We start from the raw sequence: 21,194 nt of genomic DNA on the forward strand, positions 1-21,194 counted from the left end.
GTTGTTGACAAGTCTCACTTTATCATTATTGTAGGGATGAAAGTAAGCTTCAAGATCAAACATTCATCACCCAGCAAGTGCCAATCTTAAATTCTACTGGTGAACTGTTGATACGCAATATTCAAAAAGGATCACAAGAGTCTGACACAGTAAGGAGCTGTAATCTAACCAACAATACGTGTAATTCTTCCTCTTCCTCATGTAGCTTCTTCAAAGTCACAGTTCTTTTCTCTACTAGCCAGTTCTCAGGGATCAGTGAAACAAATAATAACATTAGTATGAGATTGTGGACTTTTTTTGGATTGTGGACATTTTAATAACAATGTCCATATTAAGGAAAGCATATATTTAATACAAATGCATATTTGTGCTTTTAGTGTGGAAAACCTACAAATTGCCTTTTGAAATATATAGCCCAGCTAAAATATGTACTATCATTTATGTAAGAATAAACATAATGACCATGTACCTCTTGCGTTTGTGCAGAGCTGGGAAGCTGAGTCACTACAGGCTAGCAGATAAAGGCATTATAAGGAAGTATGATACCATAAAAAAACAACAAAACAAAAACAGGGTTTCTTTTCAAGAGCTTTTTACTTGTAATTTGTTGTACATAATCAATTAGTACAATGTAGAATCTGAGAAATTTCAAATGAGGCCACTTTTTTAGCTGCTACTAGCATGAACTGTACAGATTTTTTTTCCATCTAAGAAATAAGAAACTCTTCTGAGCAGCAAATAGCTAGCCAAATGAGTTGATTCTAATTATAGCAACACAGTTCTGAAGAGTTAGTATTTCTTAAAGAGTTATTTCCCTTATATGTAAGGAAAACTTAGGTGTCTCTGGGATTATATTTAATTCCACTTGGAATTTAGACAAAAATGACCTTTCATTCAACCCAGCCTGTAGTTGTTGGACTGAATTAAGTATTACTATCAGTTACCAGCTGTAATAAGAGATAAAACAAGGAGCATTCTATTACAAAATTATAAATTTCTATTGCCTCACCTTTAGGAAGGCAGACTCCCCCCCCTAAAAAAAAAATGGGCCAGCAGGGTCATAAAACATATTTTATTAAAGTTCAGTCACCTTAAATGATTGAAGGTTGTGACTTTCTATCATCTGCCTGACAACCAGAACTCTTATCAGAAATGAGAAGCCTTTCCCTAGTTCAGTGGGTGAAGACCATATCAGAAAGATAGGATTCAGGCAGCATGGTAGAACAGAAACAATCTATTCTGTTTAACAGCCAGCATGGTAGAGCAGAAACAATCTATTCTGTTTAATACATAAATTTCTGTTCTGACTTAAAGTTGAGCTATAGCAAAGAAACAAAAAGCATAAAGACGTTTGCAGAAGAGCTGTCAACACACTTCTTCTACTACCTCACACATAGAGAGCTTTGAAATTTCTTAGGCCCTAATCAATTACTTTACATTAAGGGGTCTTTCATTAAAAGTATTACAAATGAGAAATGCAGGCAAGAGAAAAGCACAATATAAAAAATGCAGCAAGTAGTATCAGGTTAGACTTACTTTAGGTAAGAATCTTGCTCACACTTGGAGAACACTTGAGTTTGAAGGTTTTGGGTCTCTAGTCCAGATATTTTCAGGAAGAATTTTTGTTTGGAGATTTAACAGTGTTACCCAAGGTTGTATCTTCGAGGGTGGTTCATTTTCTCTGACCCTTTGTTACTCAAAGTAGAGTACCAGGAGTCCTAAGAAATCTTCTGTCCTTGTCCATTATACTGATTTAGTCTGGATTAATTTTATTTCAAAGTGCAGAACAGTGGTTAAAACTTGTTTTCAGAAATAAATTTTGGAAGAGAAAAATATTATAAAACATATAGGTAATGTTTCTTCAGTTTCTTGTTCAACTAATGAGAAAAGGGCATTGCCTTTTTTTTAACCATTAATCATTTCTCAATAAATGTGAGATTCTATTGAACATAAAAAAAAAAAAGAGTCTAGCTGACTTTCATGGTTGGAACACCTCTTGATTTCTGGGCCTCATATAACTTCTGAAATAGTTTTCTTAAAAATAAAACAAAACCTGCTGGCATCTAAATTAATGACTGACGCACTAATTAATGATTACTGAAGCAAACCCTGAAATTTAACACTTGGCACAAACAACAAAAAGTTGATTTATCCAAAAAGTTGAGGTATCCATAGTAAGTGGTTTTAAGAAGCAGGAACAGTGACAATGGTAGAATCTGTGATCATGAATCACTAGGACAAAGTGGCATTCAGCAGGAAAGAAAGCAGCAGTTGTCACAACTGTGGGATAAGCAGAGATGGATTATGTCTTTGTAATGTGGGATAAATGAGAGGCTCCGAAAAGCCTGGCAGAGGGGTTTGACCCACTGGCATTTATGTAGGACTGTGTGAGGATCAACCAAAGGGTGAATTATGACCTATGTCTCCATCCAAGAGCTCCTCTTCCTTGGGAGATCTTCTTTACACACACTAATGTTCCCTCCACGTCATTCATCAGAAATGGGGACAATTTTTAGAAAACAGGTCTAAGCTCTTATTCCAGATAAGCATTTCACAGTTAGAACAGTGACCTCAAAAATAAAATTATGAAAAGCAAGTGAAAATCTGGTTTCAGAGTTACTCTAGGAGTCTCCCTATTAGCAACTTAACAGGGGTCAATGGTCCTGAGAAAGATTTTAGTTACAAGGTATTCCAATCCCAGGGATCTGAGTAAAGTAGGCAGTTGGAATTGGTCAAAAATAAACAGTGATTACTCAGTATGCACCGAGTCTGGAACAGACTTGTTTCTAACGGCCCATGGTAGGCATGACTACAGCAGGTGAGGAAAGAGAAGCATCTTCTTCTTTCCACTGAGAAGTGATAGTCTTTAGCTGAGTATAGAATTGGATGCCCTACAGAGAACAAAGGAAAAAAAGAGTTATCATACATGCCTGGGGGTTTCATGACTCTTCTTTTAATCAACTTTTGAAGGAGGTATTGTGAAATGCTATTCATGTTCCTACTTGCAGAACAGGTGCAACCAGAATTCAATATATTATTCATGAGATAATCTATGTAAAATACTTAAAATATTACCTGGCACATAGTAGAGTCAAATCTTAGCTATCATTATGCTAAAACTAGCCAAGAATATCTAAATGTAAAAACTGGATAATGTAAACCGTTAAACTTGTATTTATTTTATAAGAATAGGCTCGAGCAAAAGAGAATAGAGTGTACAAATTTAACACACAAAATTACTAGCAAGCTAGAAGAGTACTGTTAGAACACAACTCACTAGCTTGATTAAAATATACCTCTAGAATTAACAGACAAAATCTGGGCCATGTTAATACAGAAAACAATTTTTTTAGAGATTATTACATACTTTCAATATAAGATACAAGTTTACATTTTATTATGTAAGAATGATACCTTTATGTCTTCTTTACAGAATGCAAAATAGCAATTTAATTGCCTAAGGATTTAAGACTTCAAACTCTGGTTAGTCTTTTACTCTAGGAAGCCTCACTTACTGCTTCACTTACTAGAGTAACTTAGTAATTAAACAGGCATGGGGGTTGAAAAAAAACCCCAGACCAACAAACTTTTAAGCAACAGTTTTACTCTGCTTCCCTTGAAAGAAATGTTTAATTGTATCAAATTAATCATTTTTACAAAAGCTGTGACTAATGCACAAATTGGATAATCCATCTTGAAACAACGAGTGTTGTCTTAACCAGTTGGCAACACTGTCATACTCTGCTATGTAATCCCACCGTTAATTTATTATTAACCTATAAGGGAGACCTGTATAGAAAACAAGTCAACGAGTGTTGTCTTAACCAGCTGGCCACACTGTCATACTCTGCTATGTAATCCCACTGTTAATTTATCATTAACCTACAAAGGGAGACCTGTATAGAAAACAAGTAATTTTTTACTGAAGGTTCCAAAACAGCTGTATTTCTGTGGGACTACAAAGCACTTTTCACCAGGCCATTTGTCCAACATGTATTTAGTTACCTACTCTGGTAGTATATCCTGCAGATAAGTAAATAATAATTACAGTGTGACAAGGGCTTCTTAACATGAGTTAGAGTCCCATTGACTTGCCTCTGTCTACCTCTCTAACCTCATCTCTTGCTACTCTCTCCCTCATTCACTCACTGGGCTCCAACCCATTTCTACTGTTTGATCATGCCATGCCTGGTCTTGCTTTAGGGTATATGCACAAGTTGAAGGATGTGACAATCGTGGTAACTTGGTTCCAGATCTGCTTTATGTATTTTTTATTTGATGCTATACAATGTTATAAATGTTATAGCATTTATTATATTTAGAATATTGTTTAATATACAGAAGGTACTCAATAAAAGTTTTAGTAAATGAGTGACTAACAGGAAATGTGTGGTGGGAGCACTTGAGGGACTGGAGGGAGCACAGCCAGCACTGGAGGGGATGGTGGTGAGAGGTGCCTTTCTTTAGCAAATCCACACTTTAAACGTGGTTAACAGTCATGAAGGAGGGTAGAAATAGGATGTAGGAAGAGAGGGTCATAGGCAGAGGAGGGGGCATATACAAAAGCTTGGACTTACTCAAGCTCTTCCCCCAAAACTCTGTTGCCTTGAGTTATTCAGTAAATAGCAAAGTTTTATTAACTTTTATATCTTTTCCAGGGAACCTACTGACAAGTACTGCTGAACAACATATAACCTCACAGAAGCTGCAGGCAGTTCCTTTCTTGCAGAATCCTTGTTCCTGAATATGTTCAAGAGAGTTTCTTAGAGGAAAAATATTTTTTTAAAACTTGAAGTTACCTGTTTGCCATAGAAATTGGTGTCTCCCCTGAAGGAAGCGCGAGAGCCGGTGAATGAGAACATTGGCAAAGGCACTGGAATGGGCACATTCACCCCAACCTAAAGCAGAACAAAGCCACGTCAACCACTAAGAAAGACTCCGCGAAGGAACTCTCCGTTTAGAAGCACAAGTGCTGGGCATCAGAGAGACCAATTTAACTACCCACCTTCCACCTGATCCTCCATCCCATGAACTTTTATTCCTGAGGAAGAAATGGGGCATCAAGGGAGAGCAGAGAGCAGTGACTGACCCCTGTTTACCTTCTGCCCTTACACAGGAAACTGTAAATGGCTGCAAGAATCTCCTAAAAATTCTGTTCACAAACCTGCCCAACATCCACCAAGTGGGAATATTTCCGAGCAGTGGCTCCATTGGTGGTGAAGATGGCTGTTCCATTTCCATATGGGTTGTCATTTACAATCTTGATGGCTTCATCCAAAGTGTCTGTTTCCAGAACTACAAGAACTGGGCCAAAAATCTCCTCCTTGTAACAGGTCATGTTTGGCTGCCAAGAGTGATGCATCGGAAAAGTAGTCAGTATTTTTTGCGTATTTGGTATTTTATTACCCACAGCTTACATGCACAATTTTTAGGTTAGTGATCTCTTTTCATTTCAAATCACCTGTAAAAAAAAAGTCCTTTCTTTCCATGCTCCATCTTCCAAGCTACCAATCATAAGTAACTTGAAACTCGTATTTCTATAACGACATAACTACACTCCTTTCCTTTATGCACTGTATTTTTTGATCTCATGACCCATCACTAGCTTCTTGATTTATGCCTGTATTACTTGTTTACACAACTGTTATGTTACTGAAAAGCTACTTGAAAATTCATTTTAGAAATCAAATATACATTAAAAACATAATGAGAATTTTTCTATTTAAAGAAATCCTGTGGTAAGTTTTCTGTAACATAAATAATCCTTTCTTCTTCATTCCTTTGCCTCCTAAATGAGTCTGTCCATTTTTATTTTGGTATCAGGTCACATTAAACATTCAAAACATCTTTCACCACTGTAGCTGTGTTTGTAGCTGGATAAGTGGATTTTTCCTCAGTGATTCTGTGGCAAAAAATCTCAATTTCTATTATACTTAGATTCAACTCTTGATTATTCAGGATTATAATAGGAATAGTGAGGATATATGAACTTAAAAAAAAAACAACCCTCAATGTAGTCATTAATTTTAGATAAGCAACTTTCAGAGTTTTGATAAATAAAAATTGACACCAGTTCTTTTTCTTTCATTGCTTTCTGGTGAAGATGCACGTATTCAATAAACATTGAAAGTGAAGTGAAAGTGTCAGTCACTCAGTCGTGTCCGACTCTTTGCAACCCCGTGGACTCTACCCTGCCAGGTCCATCTGTCCATGGAATTCTTCAGGCAAGAATACTAGAGTGGGCTGCCATTCTTCCTCCAGAGGCTCTTCCCAACCCAAGGATTCAACCTGGGTCTCCTTCATTGCAGGTGGATTCTTTACTGCTGAGCCAGTACTGGGGGGGCTCAATAAACACTGGGTGGTTGATATACTGTATTTGTGACAGAGGCTATTTATCTCTGCAAAGCCAAAAATATTTACTTTTTATCCCTTAACGGAAGTTTTCCAACCACTGATACAGTGGAAAGAGGTTGGGAGTCAGGAGGGGTGACTCATTCGGACTTAATGATAAAATAATTGAGTAATTCTGGCAAGAGATGAGGTCTCTAGTCATTAAATGTCTTCATTTATAAATTAGAGGAATGAGATTCCATTGTCTCCAGTGGTGCCTTCAGCTCATATGTTTGTGAACTAAATAATTCACAGTTGTTCACCTTGACATTTGAAATGATGGTTGGCCCAACAAAGTTCCCATTTTCATAACCTTTGACTTTAATACTTCGCCCGTCAAGAAGGATGGAAGCTCCTTCCTTTGTTCCACTATCAATCAGGTTACAGACACGCTCTTTTGCCTGGGGAGTGATCAGAGGGCCAAGATCAGCTCCAGGCTGGTCTCCTGTAAAACAACACAGAAGTATTTAAGGTCTTTATGAACATAAACGATGAGTGATAATTAAAGATGAATCTGAATGACAAGTAGTCCAGTACAAAGAGAGACAGTGGTAAGAATAAACATGACCGCTCCCACTGGACAAGGCCAATGCAAAACCCAGAGCTTAGTGCCAGAGTTGCAAAGTCTAAAAATTGGTTACCTGCATTGACTCTTAGTTTTTTGGCACGTTCTACCAGCTCTGGCAGCCACTTCTTAGCTTCTCCCACAAGGATTGCTGTTGAAAGAGCCATGCAGCGCTGACCAGCAGCTCCAAATGCTGCCCCAACCAACTGGTTCAGGGTATTTTCCTTATTTGCATCTGGCATGACTACTCCATGGTTCTTGGCTCCCTAAGGAAATACAGAAAGTACATGAATCTTCCTTGGTAAAATACAATTAGGCTAATAAACTAAAGAATCTAAGTTTTCAGATGAGAATTTAAGAAAAGGACTTGAGAATTTATCCTATGCCGCTTTGAAAGGAGATTTATTATCATTTTGATATTGTTTAAGTCCTGGCAACACTGAGTAAGTCTCCGAGTTACTTTCTCTTCACTTTCTCAGCTGAAAAGCTGACAGGTGTTTATTTAGATCAAAACTATTATTTAAAAAAAAACAAACCCACCCCAAACAAAATACTGTCTCAATCACATTCAGATTGACAAACACTTCATCTAGGAACCAAGGAGAACTCCCTTCTCTTTTCTAAGTTAGGTAGGAAAGAATCTGTTGTTTGTTAGGGTTTCCAGTTATATGAAGAGCAATGTAAACAAAGGGTTTCCAGTAGCCAGCTGAAAGGCAAAACAGGAGGGAGACCTCCTGACAGATAATTTGTAGAAAGAAGTTACCCTAATTGACTTGCTTCTAGATACACAGCCTCATAAATTTCTATGTAGGATGACACAGGGTCATTTTCCATATATTTACAGATATACTATAGTTGAATACTTGAATAGATACCTTGTCTGCTACTTAACTGTATCACATTACACAGAGCATTAATGTTAGATACAAAACACATCGATGAAATATGTAGGGGCATAAATCAAATTGGCCAAAACACATCCAGCCATGAAAAGAAATAAACGGGCATATCATGAATAGTTTCTAAGCCTGTGGATAGGTGGCTTCCCTTTCTGCTATTAGTGGAACAGTAAGAATGGCAACTGGACATTATATTTAGTATCAAATGACCACAAAGTATTTGGCAAGGATCTAGTCACTAAGGGACAAAAAAACTGTGCAGTCAAGTAAACCACACTCAGATATCATACAGGGATATCTGGCTCTTTACTAAACCACCACCACCACAGTGCCTTAAATAGCCTCGACTCTTAGGGAAGATCACATCTTTAACATTAGTAGTTAGGATTTGCCTTAAAGGCAGGAAGGATGAGGGCTAGCTGAAAGCACGGGATGAAGGAAGAAATAGGGCCAGAAACAGAATTTTGGGCTGAAGCCCAAAGAATCTGAATATCTTTCTTAAGGAGAAATGTGACTTTATCACCGAGATTACCTGGATAAACTAAAAGGTAATTAAAGTGACTGAGAATAAAACTCATCACAAGGTTTGCAGTTAAAGGGAAGATAACCAGGATGAACTGTGAATAAAGAAACACTGGCATTAGGGTGAGATGAGTGGTTCCTCTGCTGAAGGGCTTTTTCCAGGTAATTTTAATACATACAACAGAATTTGGGGGAAAAAGGAATAAGAAGTCACCATATTGGCTTGAACTCTCTTGCCATGTCTTGACCCTCGCTCGAAGATGTACTCTCCTGCCTGGTTGGATCCCACAAAGCTGATTGCTTTGATATCCGGATGATCGCAAATAAAATTTACAGCTTTAAGAAGAAAATAAATGAGTATCACAAAGGAAGAAAGGGCTATGGGCTTCTCAGAATAGCAAATTTGTCCTTTTCGCACTGCTATGAAAGAGAAGTTTCATACTTTTGTTTTCTTGCCCTGGAATCCCCTTTTAGAGTTCTGCCCTTGTTCTCTTAAATTCTTTCGGGTTTTTTTTTTTTTTGGTCAGGAAGCACCATTAATTGGATCTTAGTTCCCCAACCTGGGACTGAACCTGTGCCCCCTCCTCCAGTGGAAGTGTGGAGTCTTAACCATGGGACCGCGAGAGAAGTCCCTCTCTTAAATTCTTTAAACTACAAATTCTATTTAACGTGTTCTCTTTCATCGTTTTTCCCAATTGCTAGTCCAGAATTTTTACTTTAACTCTGAAGGCTACCCAATACAATATTGTAAAGTAATTAGTCTCCAATTAAAATAAATAAATTTATATTAAAAAAACTCTGAAGGCTACAGCTCCTATTTTCCTTCAAAATAAAAGCCTTTCAATACTCGACTCCTCCTTTTGTCTTTTACGAATATGATATTTCCTCAACTGTCACTTGTATTGGAACTCTCAGATATTACTGTGCCCTCATATGAGAGGCAATAGAGCACAGTATTTAAAAGTAAAAACCATGGTTGGCCTGTGAATTTTATTTTATTTTTTTAAATAAAATTTTATTTATTTATTTGGCTGCTCTGGGTCTTAGTTGTAGCATGTGGGATCTAGCTCCCTGACCAGGGATCGAACCTGGGCCCCCTGCACTGGGAGCTCAGAGTCTTAGCCACTGGACCACCAGGGAAGTCCCTGGTTGGCCTGTTTAAATATACACATCGCAACTTTTGACAGTTTCCAGCAACAAGACTTTGGGCAAAATCAGCTGATTTCATTATGCCCCAATTTTCTCATCTGTAAAATGGGAAGATAATAGTACCTACCTGAAAGAGTGATTGTAAAGATTAAATGAGAGAACAGATGGAAGGCATTGGAACAGTGCTTGAAACAAGGAAGCACTTTTTAAGTATTAGCCATTATTATATGAATCAGAAGGACTTCGGTACCTCTGTGGTCTATAAATTCTGAGTTAAATAATGTTAAGTCCCTTCAGTATTGAAATGAAAACTTACTCTTTAATTTTACCTATCTTGCCCCAACCACAGTTCTTTGTCCTAATATATTCTGTAGGGGAAGAAGCACTGCTACTCCCCATTTAGTTACCTTAGCACAGAGATGGCAAAACAGTCAACAAACATTTTCTTCAAAAACGGAGGTTACTTATTATTAGTAAATTCCTTTATCCCTAAAACACCCCATCACTGACTCAACACCTTGGTTTGGTAGCCAGATTAAGTGCCAGGTCCAGAGGGGCAGGTACCTTCATGTTGTCCATGGATGATATTCAGTGTTCCATCAGGGGCACCAGAGTCCTGAAACAGTTTGGCGAGAAGCATAGTTGCTCCAGGGACTCGCTCTGATGGTTTCATCAGGAAGGTATTTCCACACACCATGGCCATGGGAAACATCCAAAGGGGGATCATGGCAGGAAAATTGAACGGAGCAATGCCTGCGCACACCCCCAGAGGCAGACGGTAGGAATAAAGGTCCATGTCTTTGGTGATGGATGGCATGGTCTCCCCCAGCATGAGGGACGTCACACTGCAGGCATGCTCAACCACCTCTGGAACAGAGAAGCAGCAGTCAGGCGAGCAACTCTTCACACTGCCCAGTACTTAGCTTCGTCATGCTCTAGTCAGCCCTGAGTGGCAAGGCCAATGACAGGTGGAAAAAGTACTGATTCGCTATGTGAAGATGTTGCATGAAGCGAGATCATCTGAATGGAAAGAAGGCAGTGAAATGCATAAACCAACTGGAAGATTATTGGAGTGCAATAACGAAGTAAGCCAACAGCACAGGTACCCAGGTACTGTCATTTCCCACAAGTATTAGGATATCATGGGATAGCAAAACCTACATAAAGGAAGCGGAAGTCCCCCACTCTGGGGGACCCTTATCTTCCTTTGCTTCTTCCCAGTGTCCCTGAACTCCCCTAGAGGGACTCCCTGCTTACGGAGGCCTCGAAAAACATCTCCTTCAGCATCCGCCAGGGTCTTCCCTTGTTCCAGCGTGATCAACCTGGCAATTTCTTTCTAGAGAGAAAACACACAAATAGAAACCAACACAAGGATGTGCCTCCCTTTAGTTCTCAGGCAGCCAGAAAAGAAGAAAAGTCAAGGAGAAGTTGTTGGAGGGAGAAAGCCATGATCTATGTCTCTCTGGATTGTACAGTTAGGGAGGGCAGCAAACAGGGCCTCTATGAGAGTGACAAGTAGCACCTAAATAACACTTTGGGAAATTATACCATTCAGCTTTCTTACCAAGTTTTCTTTAATGAGTTGTTGATAGCGGAGCAGGACCTGCTGACGGCTTAATATTGAAGTGTCTGCCCAGGCGGGAAAAGTACGTTTGCAGGAAGAAACTGCTGCCTCCATTTCAGCCTTGGTGGACTGAGGGACCCGACCAATGACCTCATTGGTGGCCTGATGGAAAAGGCAGCACATCAATCATCCTTTGTCCCCGCCCCACCCTCTTCATTTAGTCACAGGGGTAGTGATACGTGCTTCACAATAGAGACCCAGGTCCTTATTTTTCCCACTGTGTTCCCAGAATTCTAGGCTAGTGAGTTTAGGCCCCAAAGCAGCTTTCCTTACGGGATTGTGGATGTCAATCCATTTGTCACTTTTGGATTCAACAAATTTCCCATCAATGAAGAGTTTCACAGTTGGCTGGGGGAGAAAAAAAATAAACACAATACTTTGTATTAGTTAACTGCTTTACTTCTCTCTCTTTCACAAGGAGAAAAGAACTGGGGTTGATAACTGAATTTTCTGCTTTCTAGCTATGTCACCACTAGGAAAGAGATACACAATATACTCTTCTGTAGAGATATTAAGATAGGGCGGAACCTCTCAATACTATGATCTCTCTGTAAATGGAAAATTCCCTGTAATCATACAGTGGAACTTCATAAAAAACATATGTCACTGAGAAAGTGAAAGTCAACTCCATGGACTGTAGCCCACCAAACTCCTCTGTCCATGGAATTCTTCAGGCAAGAACACTAGAGTGGGTAGCCATTCCCTTCTCCAGGGGATCTTCCTGACCCAAGGACTGAACCCGGGTCTCCTGCACTACAGGCAGATTCTTTACCATCTGAGCCACCAAGGAAACCTATGTCATGGACAAGCTTATACTAAAAAAGCAGCAGACTCTGTGTTAACAAATGTTAACTATTATGATTTGTTGGCCCAGCTGACTTTCTGGCACATTACCATGAGCGTGCCTTATCTTTATGATCAAAATATTTTAAAAAACATTTCTATGTGTAGCTTTTCTAAGAAGCAGCTTGTTTTCATTAAATTTTCAAATGTGGTCTGTAGGCCAAAAAAGGTGAAAGACTACTATGTTATAATATGTGCATGCTTCTACCTAAACAGGATTTTGAGCACCAGTCCTTACAGATCAGGTTTAGTTATTGCAAATGGATAACAGACAGTAGGTCTGTAAAAACAACTCTAAAGGTTGTAAAGAAGACAACCTTTGAGGCAGGGTCAAGAAAACCTGTAGAAGTCATGAAAATGTTTGTATCTTTTGACACAGTAATCCCAGTTCAGAAGGGAAATAATATAAAAGAAGCAAAAATAACCAAAAAAGATATAAATAAATGTTAGTTTTATAATACTGAAAAAAAAGGAATAAATTTAAACATTATTTGTGAAAATTATTAGTTAATTCACACAGTATCTACTTGATAGAATACTACATAGGCATTAAAAGTCATAGTCATGGTGGCTCAGGGGTAAAGAATCCACCTGCCAATGCAAGAGACATGGGTTTGATCCCTGGTCTAGGAAGATCCCACACGCCATGGAGCAACTAAGCCTGTGTGCCACAACTATTGAACCTGCACTTTAGAGCCTGGGAGCCGCAACTACTGGGCCCTTGTGCCACAACTACGAAGCCTGAGTGCCTAAAGTCCGTGCTCCTCAATAAGAGAAACCATGGCAATAAGAAGCCTGCACCCTGCAACTGGAGAGGCGCCCCTACTGGCTGCACTAGAGAAAAGACTGTGCGGCAATGAAGACCAGCAAAGCCCCCAATAAATAAAATTATTTAAAAAAAATCAGAGTCATAAAGATCACTTTGCAATACTGGAAGTGCTTACAACATAATAGACATAATACAAGATAAGAAAATCAAGATAGAAAATTTCAGATAAACTCTGATCACCATGATGTAAAGAAAATATTCCCAAACTGTACTGGATTCCTTTTCAGAAGTCAACCTTTATTACCAAATAAACTCACCACTGAAGATGAAGAGAAGGAGGATGCTGGCTGCCAACTGGAATTCACCTTGGAAGAGACCTGGGAAGTAAAAGAAGGATTATTTTGATAAATGAGAGCAGAAAATTACTAAAAACTTAGTGAATGGCCACTATCTGCTCAGTATTCTACTAGTTACCATGAGTATATGAAGAAGGACTCGGTGTTTGCTCTCAAGGGTCATATAGTCTTTAAAGAGAAAAGCTGTGAGGCTGTGGGACACAGCAAACTATGACAGAACAAAAACTCATAACCATCACGTGTTCAATTTCTAGGATAGTCCTGATCTAAAAAAGATGTTTTTTGGTCATTAGACTGTATTTTTCTAGTTTTGGCCTGATAAATGTAGTCACCTTAAATCTAAAAATAAGAAAACACCTAAGGTGGGATTCCCTGGTGGCTCAGACAGTAAAGCGTCTGCCTGCAATGCGGGAGACCAGGGTTCGATCCCCAGGTCGGGAAGATTCCCCTGGAGAAGGAAATGGCAACCCACTCCAGTACTCTTGCCTAGAAAATTCCATGGATGGAAGGAGCCTGGTGAGCTACAGTCCATGGGATTGCAGAGTCGAACACGACTGAGCAACTTCACTTCACTAAGATGGTGTCTAACACAATAGGTGTTGACTATAAGACAGTATATAACCAAGTGTCAAATATATGTATAATATGCCCATACAAATACTTAAACATGAGTGTTCATAGTAGTTTTGCTGGTAACAGTGTAAAATTTGGGAGCAACTTAAAGGTTGGCTGGGTGAATAGGGAAACTAGTACGGTATATTCAGATATTAGAATACTACTCAGCAATGAAAAGGAATCAACTATTGATAATGCAACATGGATAATTATAATTATTATACTGAGTGAAAGAAGTTAGACTTAAGAAGAGTACCTATATAAAACTAGAAAATGTAAACCATAGTGTCAGAAAGCAGATTAGTGGTTACCTAGAGATGATGGTGGAAGAAAAGATGAAGGTCAGAGGGAAACTTTGGGGCAATTAATACATTCATTATCTTGATTGTGATGTTTTCACAGGTGTATACAAATATTTAAACATTAAATTATACACTTTATCTTAGATCAACTTATTTTAATAAAGCTGTTTTTTAAAATGCCACATACCCCTAATGCCATATAACCTATGTGTTATATTTAATAGAATTTAATCAGCAAATGGTTAGGGTGGCGGGATCAGTTAAAATAAAGTCACTCTCAAAAAATAGTTTGTATATATGCTAAGGAAGTTGATTTAAGAAAGACAGAAGTCTAATCGAAGTGAGCAAACTAAAATACTCAAGACTGGAATATAAAAGGAAGGTGCAGTCTAATAACCTATTACCTTATCTGAAGAGAGACCATGTTAACCAAAGAGTTTAGGGATGCATAATGTACAAGAACTTGTTTGTGTGCTGACAGCACTATCCAGAGGAAAAGCTGCTGGTCCTTTGGGCCGGTTGTCTGTCAAAATGCCTAGTCTGCGGCTTCTCCTTTCACCACAAAAGCTATTTCAAACCAGCAACACCCTCCTGGAGACCACCATGTCTTATAGCCACATTCCCAATACCAACATAGTACCGGGTATACAACAGGTGTTCAAAAGCTATATTGCCTGTTGTTCCCCACACCAGACTTGGTTAGGTGTATTTTTCTGTACACCTGCTAAGTCACTTCAGTCGTGTCCGACTCTGTGTGACCCCAGAGACGGCAGCCCACCAGGCTCCCCCGTTCCTGGGACACCTAGCAGTCAGTATTTCCCTATCGAGTTTATTTGTCTGTGTTGTAATAGCCTAGGTACTTGTTTTTTACCCCAAGATTATAAATTCCACAGGGACAGGTACTGCATCTTATTTACCTACTTTATAACATTACTAGATCAAGACTGTTCAGGTATGAAAAACAGATTAGCAGGTAGTTGGTGCTCATTAAACACTGCTATTATTGTATTACTATAAATATTATTTGCTCACATTCCTTGCTGTTTCAAAACATACCAATTTTCTTAAAATTTTCAACTCTGTTCCTTTCCCTCTCACTGAGCTGATCTTATTTTTTCTACTTCAGGGGAAACAGAAATCACGAGATGGAAACTTCCTCAACTTCCTACTAGCAAGCCTACCAAACTGACCAATACTCATCATCTTTTCCTTTTACCTCTTACAGAGAAGGCAGCTACCAAGATTCATAAAGACAGAGTAACTGGGAGACAGAGGTACACAGTCAATGTCTGACTGAAGAAGTATGTCTTCCAATTTAAGGCTAATCTCTGAATCTGTGCTCTGAAGTCAACTGTTCCTCCTGCCTCAGACACTTCCACCAATTATCCTTTCTTTCCTGTATCTTAAAACCTCTCTCCATCCAATAGAAAGGGTTCTATATATGAATTACCGTTATTTCTTCATCTCCCACTAGCTCCTCAATCAACTCCTACCTTTATGACGGAACACCAGAACACCAGAGACTTCCTCCAGACCGTGGACTCTTCCCAGTCCTTCTTGTACTTGACCTCTCAGCAGAGGTGAAGAGTTAACCAGACCTTCTGTCCCAAATCCCCTTTCCGCTTATATTCTGTGATGCCCTGGTATCTTTTCTATCTCTTGGGCCACATTTTCTCTGCCTTCTTCATTGATTGCTTCTCCCATACCTGGCCTCTAACTGCTTGAGTTTCTGGACAAGGAGAGGTCCCAACTCTCCTTGGGTGATTTCATTAACTCCAATGGCTTAATTAGCTAGATCCTGGTGATGCCCAAATCTTTAATTTTTCACCAGAATCCTCCTCATCAGGTAATACTTACATAACTGTCTTCACCACATCTCTACTTGGATATTATTTAGGTCCATGTTGGAAAAAGCTGACTTCCTCATCGTCCTATCAATCAGCTCTGTTTCCTACAACCCACCTTTCAGTGAATGGGGCTAATATCCACCTAGGTGCCCAACCAGAAACTTAAATGTCACCCTAACTTCTCTCCCTCTCTTCTCAGTGAATCAAACAAGTCCTGGCAATCTGTCCTCCCAGAAGTCTTGGGAATGCAACCCTTTTCTTGTTTCCTCTTCCCACTCTACACCATCATTGTCTCTTACCTGGGTTTCTGAACAGGTAATGATTCCTAACAGGTCTCTCAGCCTTCAATCTTAAACCTCTTATTCTTGTTTCCACTCCAGAGCCAAAGGGTCTTTTTAAAACACAAACTTGGTCAGATCATTCCTTTGTTTAAAACCCACCAATGGCTTTCCATTGTCCTTGGGATAGACTCACCTCGGTGTTGCTTAGAAGATTCTACATAGTATCCTCACTTCTCTAGTTTCCTAGTGTGCTGCTCTCCTCCTTGCTCTCTCTATGCTCCGGGCATTCACAACATGTTTTGTGCTCACACTGCCCTTGCACGTGCTGCTCCCTCTTGCCTGGAGTTGTTTCATCCCATTTGCTTGGCTCACGTCTATTCTTGAGCTCCCTATCACTTTGGGTACAGGTACGGCTCAGTTCTGTAGGCTTGCTAGTAGGAAGTTGAGGACGTTCTCATCTAATGGTTTTAGTTTCCTCTGAAGTAGAAAAAACAAGGTTAACTCCTGTGAGTGAGTGGTACAGTAGCAGAGTTTTTAAATCTCAATATCAAGTCGAGGCTAAGTACCTGATTCTGGGGTTCATAAAACACCTGAATTCCTCTAGTTCTCTTATCACACTAGAGAACAGCATGATTAAGTCTGTCTTCCCTTAGAACACTAGAGAGTTGTGTCCTCATCACCTGGTAGCATTCCTGGACTAGAGTAAGTACTCAGTAATATTCTGCAGAATGAAAGCATACACCCAAGCAATTGTGGGATATTAATTTTGTTTTATGTAAACTCTCTTACTGGCTTCTCAGGTGGTGCTAATGGTAACGAACTCGCCTGCCAATGCAGGAGACTTAAGAGACATGGGTTCAATCCCTGGCTTGGGAAGATTCCTTGGAGCAGGGCATGGCGACCCACTCCAGTATTCTTGCCTGGAGAATCCCATGGACAGGGGAGCCTGGGGGGCTACAGTTCATAGGTTCGCAAAACGTTGGACATGGCTGAAGTGACTTAACACACACGCAAACTCTCTTATAGGGCAGAAAATGTACAGATCAGCCAAGGAGCGCATTCTAGGCCACTTGATTTCATTCTGCCACATGCACATAGCCTCCCTGCTGTTGAGAGGGCATAATAAAACATAATCATTTAGTTTTTGACTAAATGATAGTCATTTAGTCTTTTCTTCATTTTCCAAGACACAATCATTAGTACCGTTACTGAAAAGAACTATCCTGTGTCCAGTCACATCGAACTTCTTGTTCTCTAGATGTTTATTTCACACTTGCTATTTTCCTTGACAGGAACTCCCTTCTTTGGCTAAAGGCCTCTGGCTAAAGTACTACTCTTGCAGTACTCAAACAGAGATCAACTCCTTTTGGAAGCTTTTCTAGAATTGCACAGGTTGAGTTTGGGGCTCTTTCCATAGGTTCCTGCAGTACTGTGTGCAGTCTTACTGTTTGGCACTTATTGCATTGCAATAGGAAAGCTTTCAGTGAATATTTTACTCATCTCTCCTTTCCCAAAGTTTGGGCCAGTGTCTGACACAGAAAGAGAGGCTTAGACTTAAGTCCTGAATTCTCAGCAACATCAGTTCAGTTCAGTCGCTCAGTCGTGTCCGACTCTTTGCGACCCCATGAATCGCAGCACACCAGGCCTCCCTGTCCATCACCAACTACCAGAGTTCACTCAGACTCATGTCCATCGAGTCAGTGATGCCGTCCAGCCATCTCATCCTCTGTCGTCCCCTTCTCCTCCTGCCCCCAATCCCTCCCAGCATCAGAGTCTTTCCCAATGAGTCAACTCTTCGCATGAGGTGGCCAAAGTACTGGAGTTTCAGCTTTAGCATCATTCCTTCCAAAGAAATCCCAGGGCTGATCTCCTTCAGAATGGATTGGTTGGATCTCCTTGCAGTCCAAGGGACTCTCTAAGAGTCTTCTCAAGAGTTACTAGGTGGGAAACCTTGGATGACCTTTAAGATTGCTGGGAGAAATATCAACAACCTCAGATACACAGATGATACCACCTTAATGGCAGAAAGTAGAGAGGAACTAAAGAGCCTCTTAATGAAAGTGAAAGAGAGTGAAAAACCTAGCCTAAAACTAACATTCAAAAAACTAAGAAGATGGCATCTGGTCCTATCACTTCATAGCAAATAGATGGGGAAAAAAATGGAAACAGTGAGACTTTATTTTCTTGTGCTCCAAAATCACTGTGGACAGGTGACTGCAGCCATGAAATTAAAAGATGCTTGCTCCTTGGAAGAAAAGGTATGACAAACCTAGACAGCATATTAAAAAGCAGAGACACTACTATGCTGACATAGGTCCATCTAGTCAAAGCTATAGTAGTCATGTATGGATGTGAGAGTTGGGCAATAACAAATGCTGAGCGCTGAAGAATTGATGCCGTAAAACTGTGGTGTTGGAGAAGACTCCTTTGAGTCCCTTGGACTGCAAGGAGATCAAACTCCAGTCAATCCTAAAGGAAATCAGTATTGAATATTCATTGGAACGACTGATGCTGAAACTGAAGTTTCAATACTTTGGCCACCTGATGTGAAGAGCCAACTCATTGGAAAAAACTCTGATGCTGGGAAAGACTGAAGGCAGGAGGAGAGGACAGGATGAAATGGTTAAATGGCATCACTGACTTAATGGACACGAGTTTGAGCAAACTCTGGGAGGTGGTGAAGGACAGGAAAGCCTGGCATGCTGCAGTCCATGGGGTCACAGAGAGTCAGACACGACTTAGTGACTGAACAACAACAACAACTTACTTCATTAATTCTAATCTTCACAAATATTCTCAAAACTAGGAAGTGGTGGAGCTGGAATAGAATCCAAGTATGATTGTGAAGCCTGTGTTCTTTCCACTGTATCACTGAAGAAAGTCACTGAGTCATATTAAGACTAGTTTTCTTTAAATGGGAGTGATAATATCTGGATTGCCAGACTCTAGACTACTCTCAAACTATCATGTTATAGTAACTCCTAATTGGCTTAGAATTATTATCTCTGTTCTTTTTCAGGTCAATGCAGAAGTTTCTGCAAATGAATCAGAAAAAAGTGCTTATTTCCAAAATAAAGCACTTGGGGAAGGAGATTCTTTTCCTTGATACAAAGGACAATATAGTTTTTTAAGTCTCTCAATGACTTGTGATGGTGGAAAGGCAAAGGGAAAAAAGCCAATTTAATAAAAGATTTCCAGGAGAAGTTGGTAATGGAAAATATAGGGTGGAAATTTTGTTTTCTGACTACAAAACAAAACCTAGAAAAACAGAACCAGGATTACAGCAAGAAATATGAGTTAGGACAGATCATTTGACAAATCCTTCCAACCCATTCACACTGTCCCATTAAATAGCATATTTAAACAGGAACCTTTGCAGACTCTGCTAAGAATCTTAAAAATGCATAGTCTCTGGAGTAGAACTCACTGAACCTGATAAATACTAATGTTATCTATAAGCCCAGAAATACAGAGGAAGAAGTTCCCAAGCTGAACATGAGTAAGAAAAACAAAGCTGTTTCTTGCAGGTTCGATAATGTTGCCTCATAATATTATAAGTCCTTGCTAGGCTTGAACAACGGGGAAAGGCTATGAACAGCTGGAAACAGCTACAGGCCTCAGGCATGTAGCTCCTGTAGCTCAACCACTTGTCCTTAGGCTAACTTCAGAGAAGACCTGAACACCCCCACCCCACTCCAACCCCAGGGGCAGAGCTGAGTTGGGGCTTCGCTGCTAGCTCAGACGGTAAAGAATCCACCTGCAATGCGGCAGACCTGGGTTCGATCTCTGCATTGGGAAGATCCCCTGGAAGAGGGCATGGCAACCCACTCCAGTATTCTTGCCTGGAAAATCCCCATGGACAAAGGGGCCTGGCAGGCTACAGTCCATGGGATAGGACAGTGGAACACTGCTGAGCGACTAAGCACAGCACAGCACAAGCTGACTCTGGGGTGGGAACTTGGAACTTACACTTCTTGTCTTCCTTGGTTCCCATTTTCTATCACCTATTTTAGAGATGTTTAATTCTTTGCACGTGCCTGGAACAAACTGGGATCATTAACTATGTGTCCTTATTCAACGCCAACAAAACACTGTAACTCTGCCAGAAAGTTAAACAAAGTCTTGGCAAGCAAAGGCACAACAGTCCACAGCCTGTGGAACATGCAAAGAGCCGTAGCTGGGGAAAACAGCTCAGCAAATGACTGCTTTTGGGAAAACGGAGTGAACATTCCGAGAAGGGGATTCAAAGTTCATTCACTGACCCTCGCCCCTCGTGTGCTTCCTGCCCCTCGCCCCCCGGCCTTTACCTCGGATTGCAAACCGTGAAGAAGGGTGGGGGAGGGGGACAATTTGGAGGTTCTCGGCCCAATGCTAAGAGAGGTGACCAGAAGGGGAGTTTCTAGGGCAGAGAGGTGGCTGGTGCAGAGGTGAAAGGGAAGACGTTGGGCAGACCGACAGAGGTGGGGCAAGAGAGTGTCGGCAGGGATCGGGCAAGCCTCGAAGAGGAGAGTGGGCCAGAGCCATAAAAGGGGGGAGGCTCAAGAATAAAAGGGCTAGGGCTGAATCCAACGAAGGCGGGTACTGAGTGAGGTGTGGGACAGGGCCGCACAGGTCCGATGGGCACAGAGAAGGGTCAGCCATGAAGGGGATGGCTCAGAGAGCGGATGGAAAGGACGAATTTCGAGCTTCGCAACCCCTTGGCGCTACCCTCACTCGCCTGGAGGATTCGGGCCCGCAATGCCGCCGCCGCCGCCGCCGCCACCACCGCCATGGCTCTGGGTTGCCTCTTCTCAGCCCCCGCACCTCTACGGTCTGAGACTGTCCAGAAGCTCTACTGCGGCCAGGCCTCGCCCCTCCATCCTGCCGCACCTCCTCACTGGCGGAAAGGACAATCTCCCCTAGCCAATTACTCGCCCTAACGCCTGACTCCGCCCCTCAGTCCCAGCCCTGGGGGAATATGATTGGTCAGAAGTGATAGCGTTCTCGCCCTGCGCTACCTCAACAAATTCTGTTGGCGGAGGGGTAGGGAAGG

The 21,194-nt window shown here is 40.7% G+C and overlaps 2 protein-coding genes across 4 annotated transcripts in view; one reads left to right on the forward strand and one right to left on the reverse strand.

Moving 5' to 3' along the window:
* Positions 1–6,134, forward strand: part of BBOF1 (basal body orientation factor 1) — a 35,104-nt gene extending 28,970 nt beyond the window's left edge. For 2 of the 3 annotated variants that reach the window (XM_012182036.5, XM_060418294.1), the window contains one exon: positions 35–6,134. In XM_012182036.5, coding sequence (XP_012037426.1) covers positions 35–317 — 283 coding nt within the window. In that variant the 3' untranslated portion in view covers positions 318–6,134. The remainder of the gene's footprint in view (positions 1–34) is intronic. The other variant, XM_060418293.1, reaches the window with a different exon arrangement.
* On the reverse strand, positions 576–21,040 carry ALDH6A1 (aldehyde dehydrogenase 6 family member A1). The gene is made up of 12 exons (XM_027972014.3): positions 20,880–21,040; positions 13,079–13,138; positions 11,423–11,497; positions 11,090–11,251; positions 10,783–10,861; positions 10,090–10,392; positions 8,591–8,712; positions 7,032–7,221; positions 6,654–6,835; positions 5,165–5,344; positions 4,800–4,898; positions 576–2,891 (listed from the first exon to the last, which is right to left on the reverse strand). Exons 1-12 carry the CDS (start codon positions 20,931–20,933, stop codon positions 2,787–2,789), a joined length of 1,611 nt encoding a protein of 536 aa, XP_027827815.1. The 5' UTR covers positions 20,934–21,040; the 3' UTR covers positions 576–2,786.
* Between the last annotated feature and the right edge of the window lie 154 nt (positions 21,041–21,194).

This window comes from Ovis aries, chromosome 7 (assembly GCF_016772045.2).
Source record: "Ovis aries strain OAR_USU_Benz2616 breed Rambouillet chromosome 7, ARS-UI_Ramb_v3.0, whole genome shotgun sequence".
Classification (NCBI taxonomy): domain Eukaryota; kingdom Metazoa; phylum Chordata; class Mammalia; order Artiodactyla; family Bovidae; genus Ovis; species Ovis aries.

What these genes read in the sequence shown, in the direction of transcription:
- ALDH6A1 (XM_027972014.3), bottom strand. Translation starts at nt 20,933, where the DNA reads ATGGCGGTGGTGGCGGCGGCGGCGGCGGCGGCATTGCGGGCCCGAATC. An exon ending in TGCGGGCCCGAATCCTCCAG is followed by an intron (nt 13,139 to 20,879) that starts GCGAGTGAGGGT and finishes TTTACTTCCCAG; the next exon opens with GTCTCTTCCAAGGTGAATTC. An exon ending in AACTCATTAAAGAAAACTTG is followed by an intron (nt 10,862 to 11,089) that starts GTAAGAAAGCTG and finishes TTTTCTCTCTAG; the next exon opens with AAAGAAATTGCCAGGTTGAT.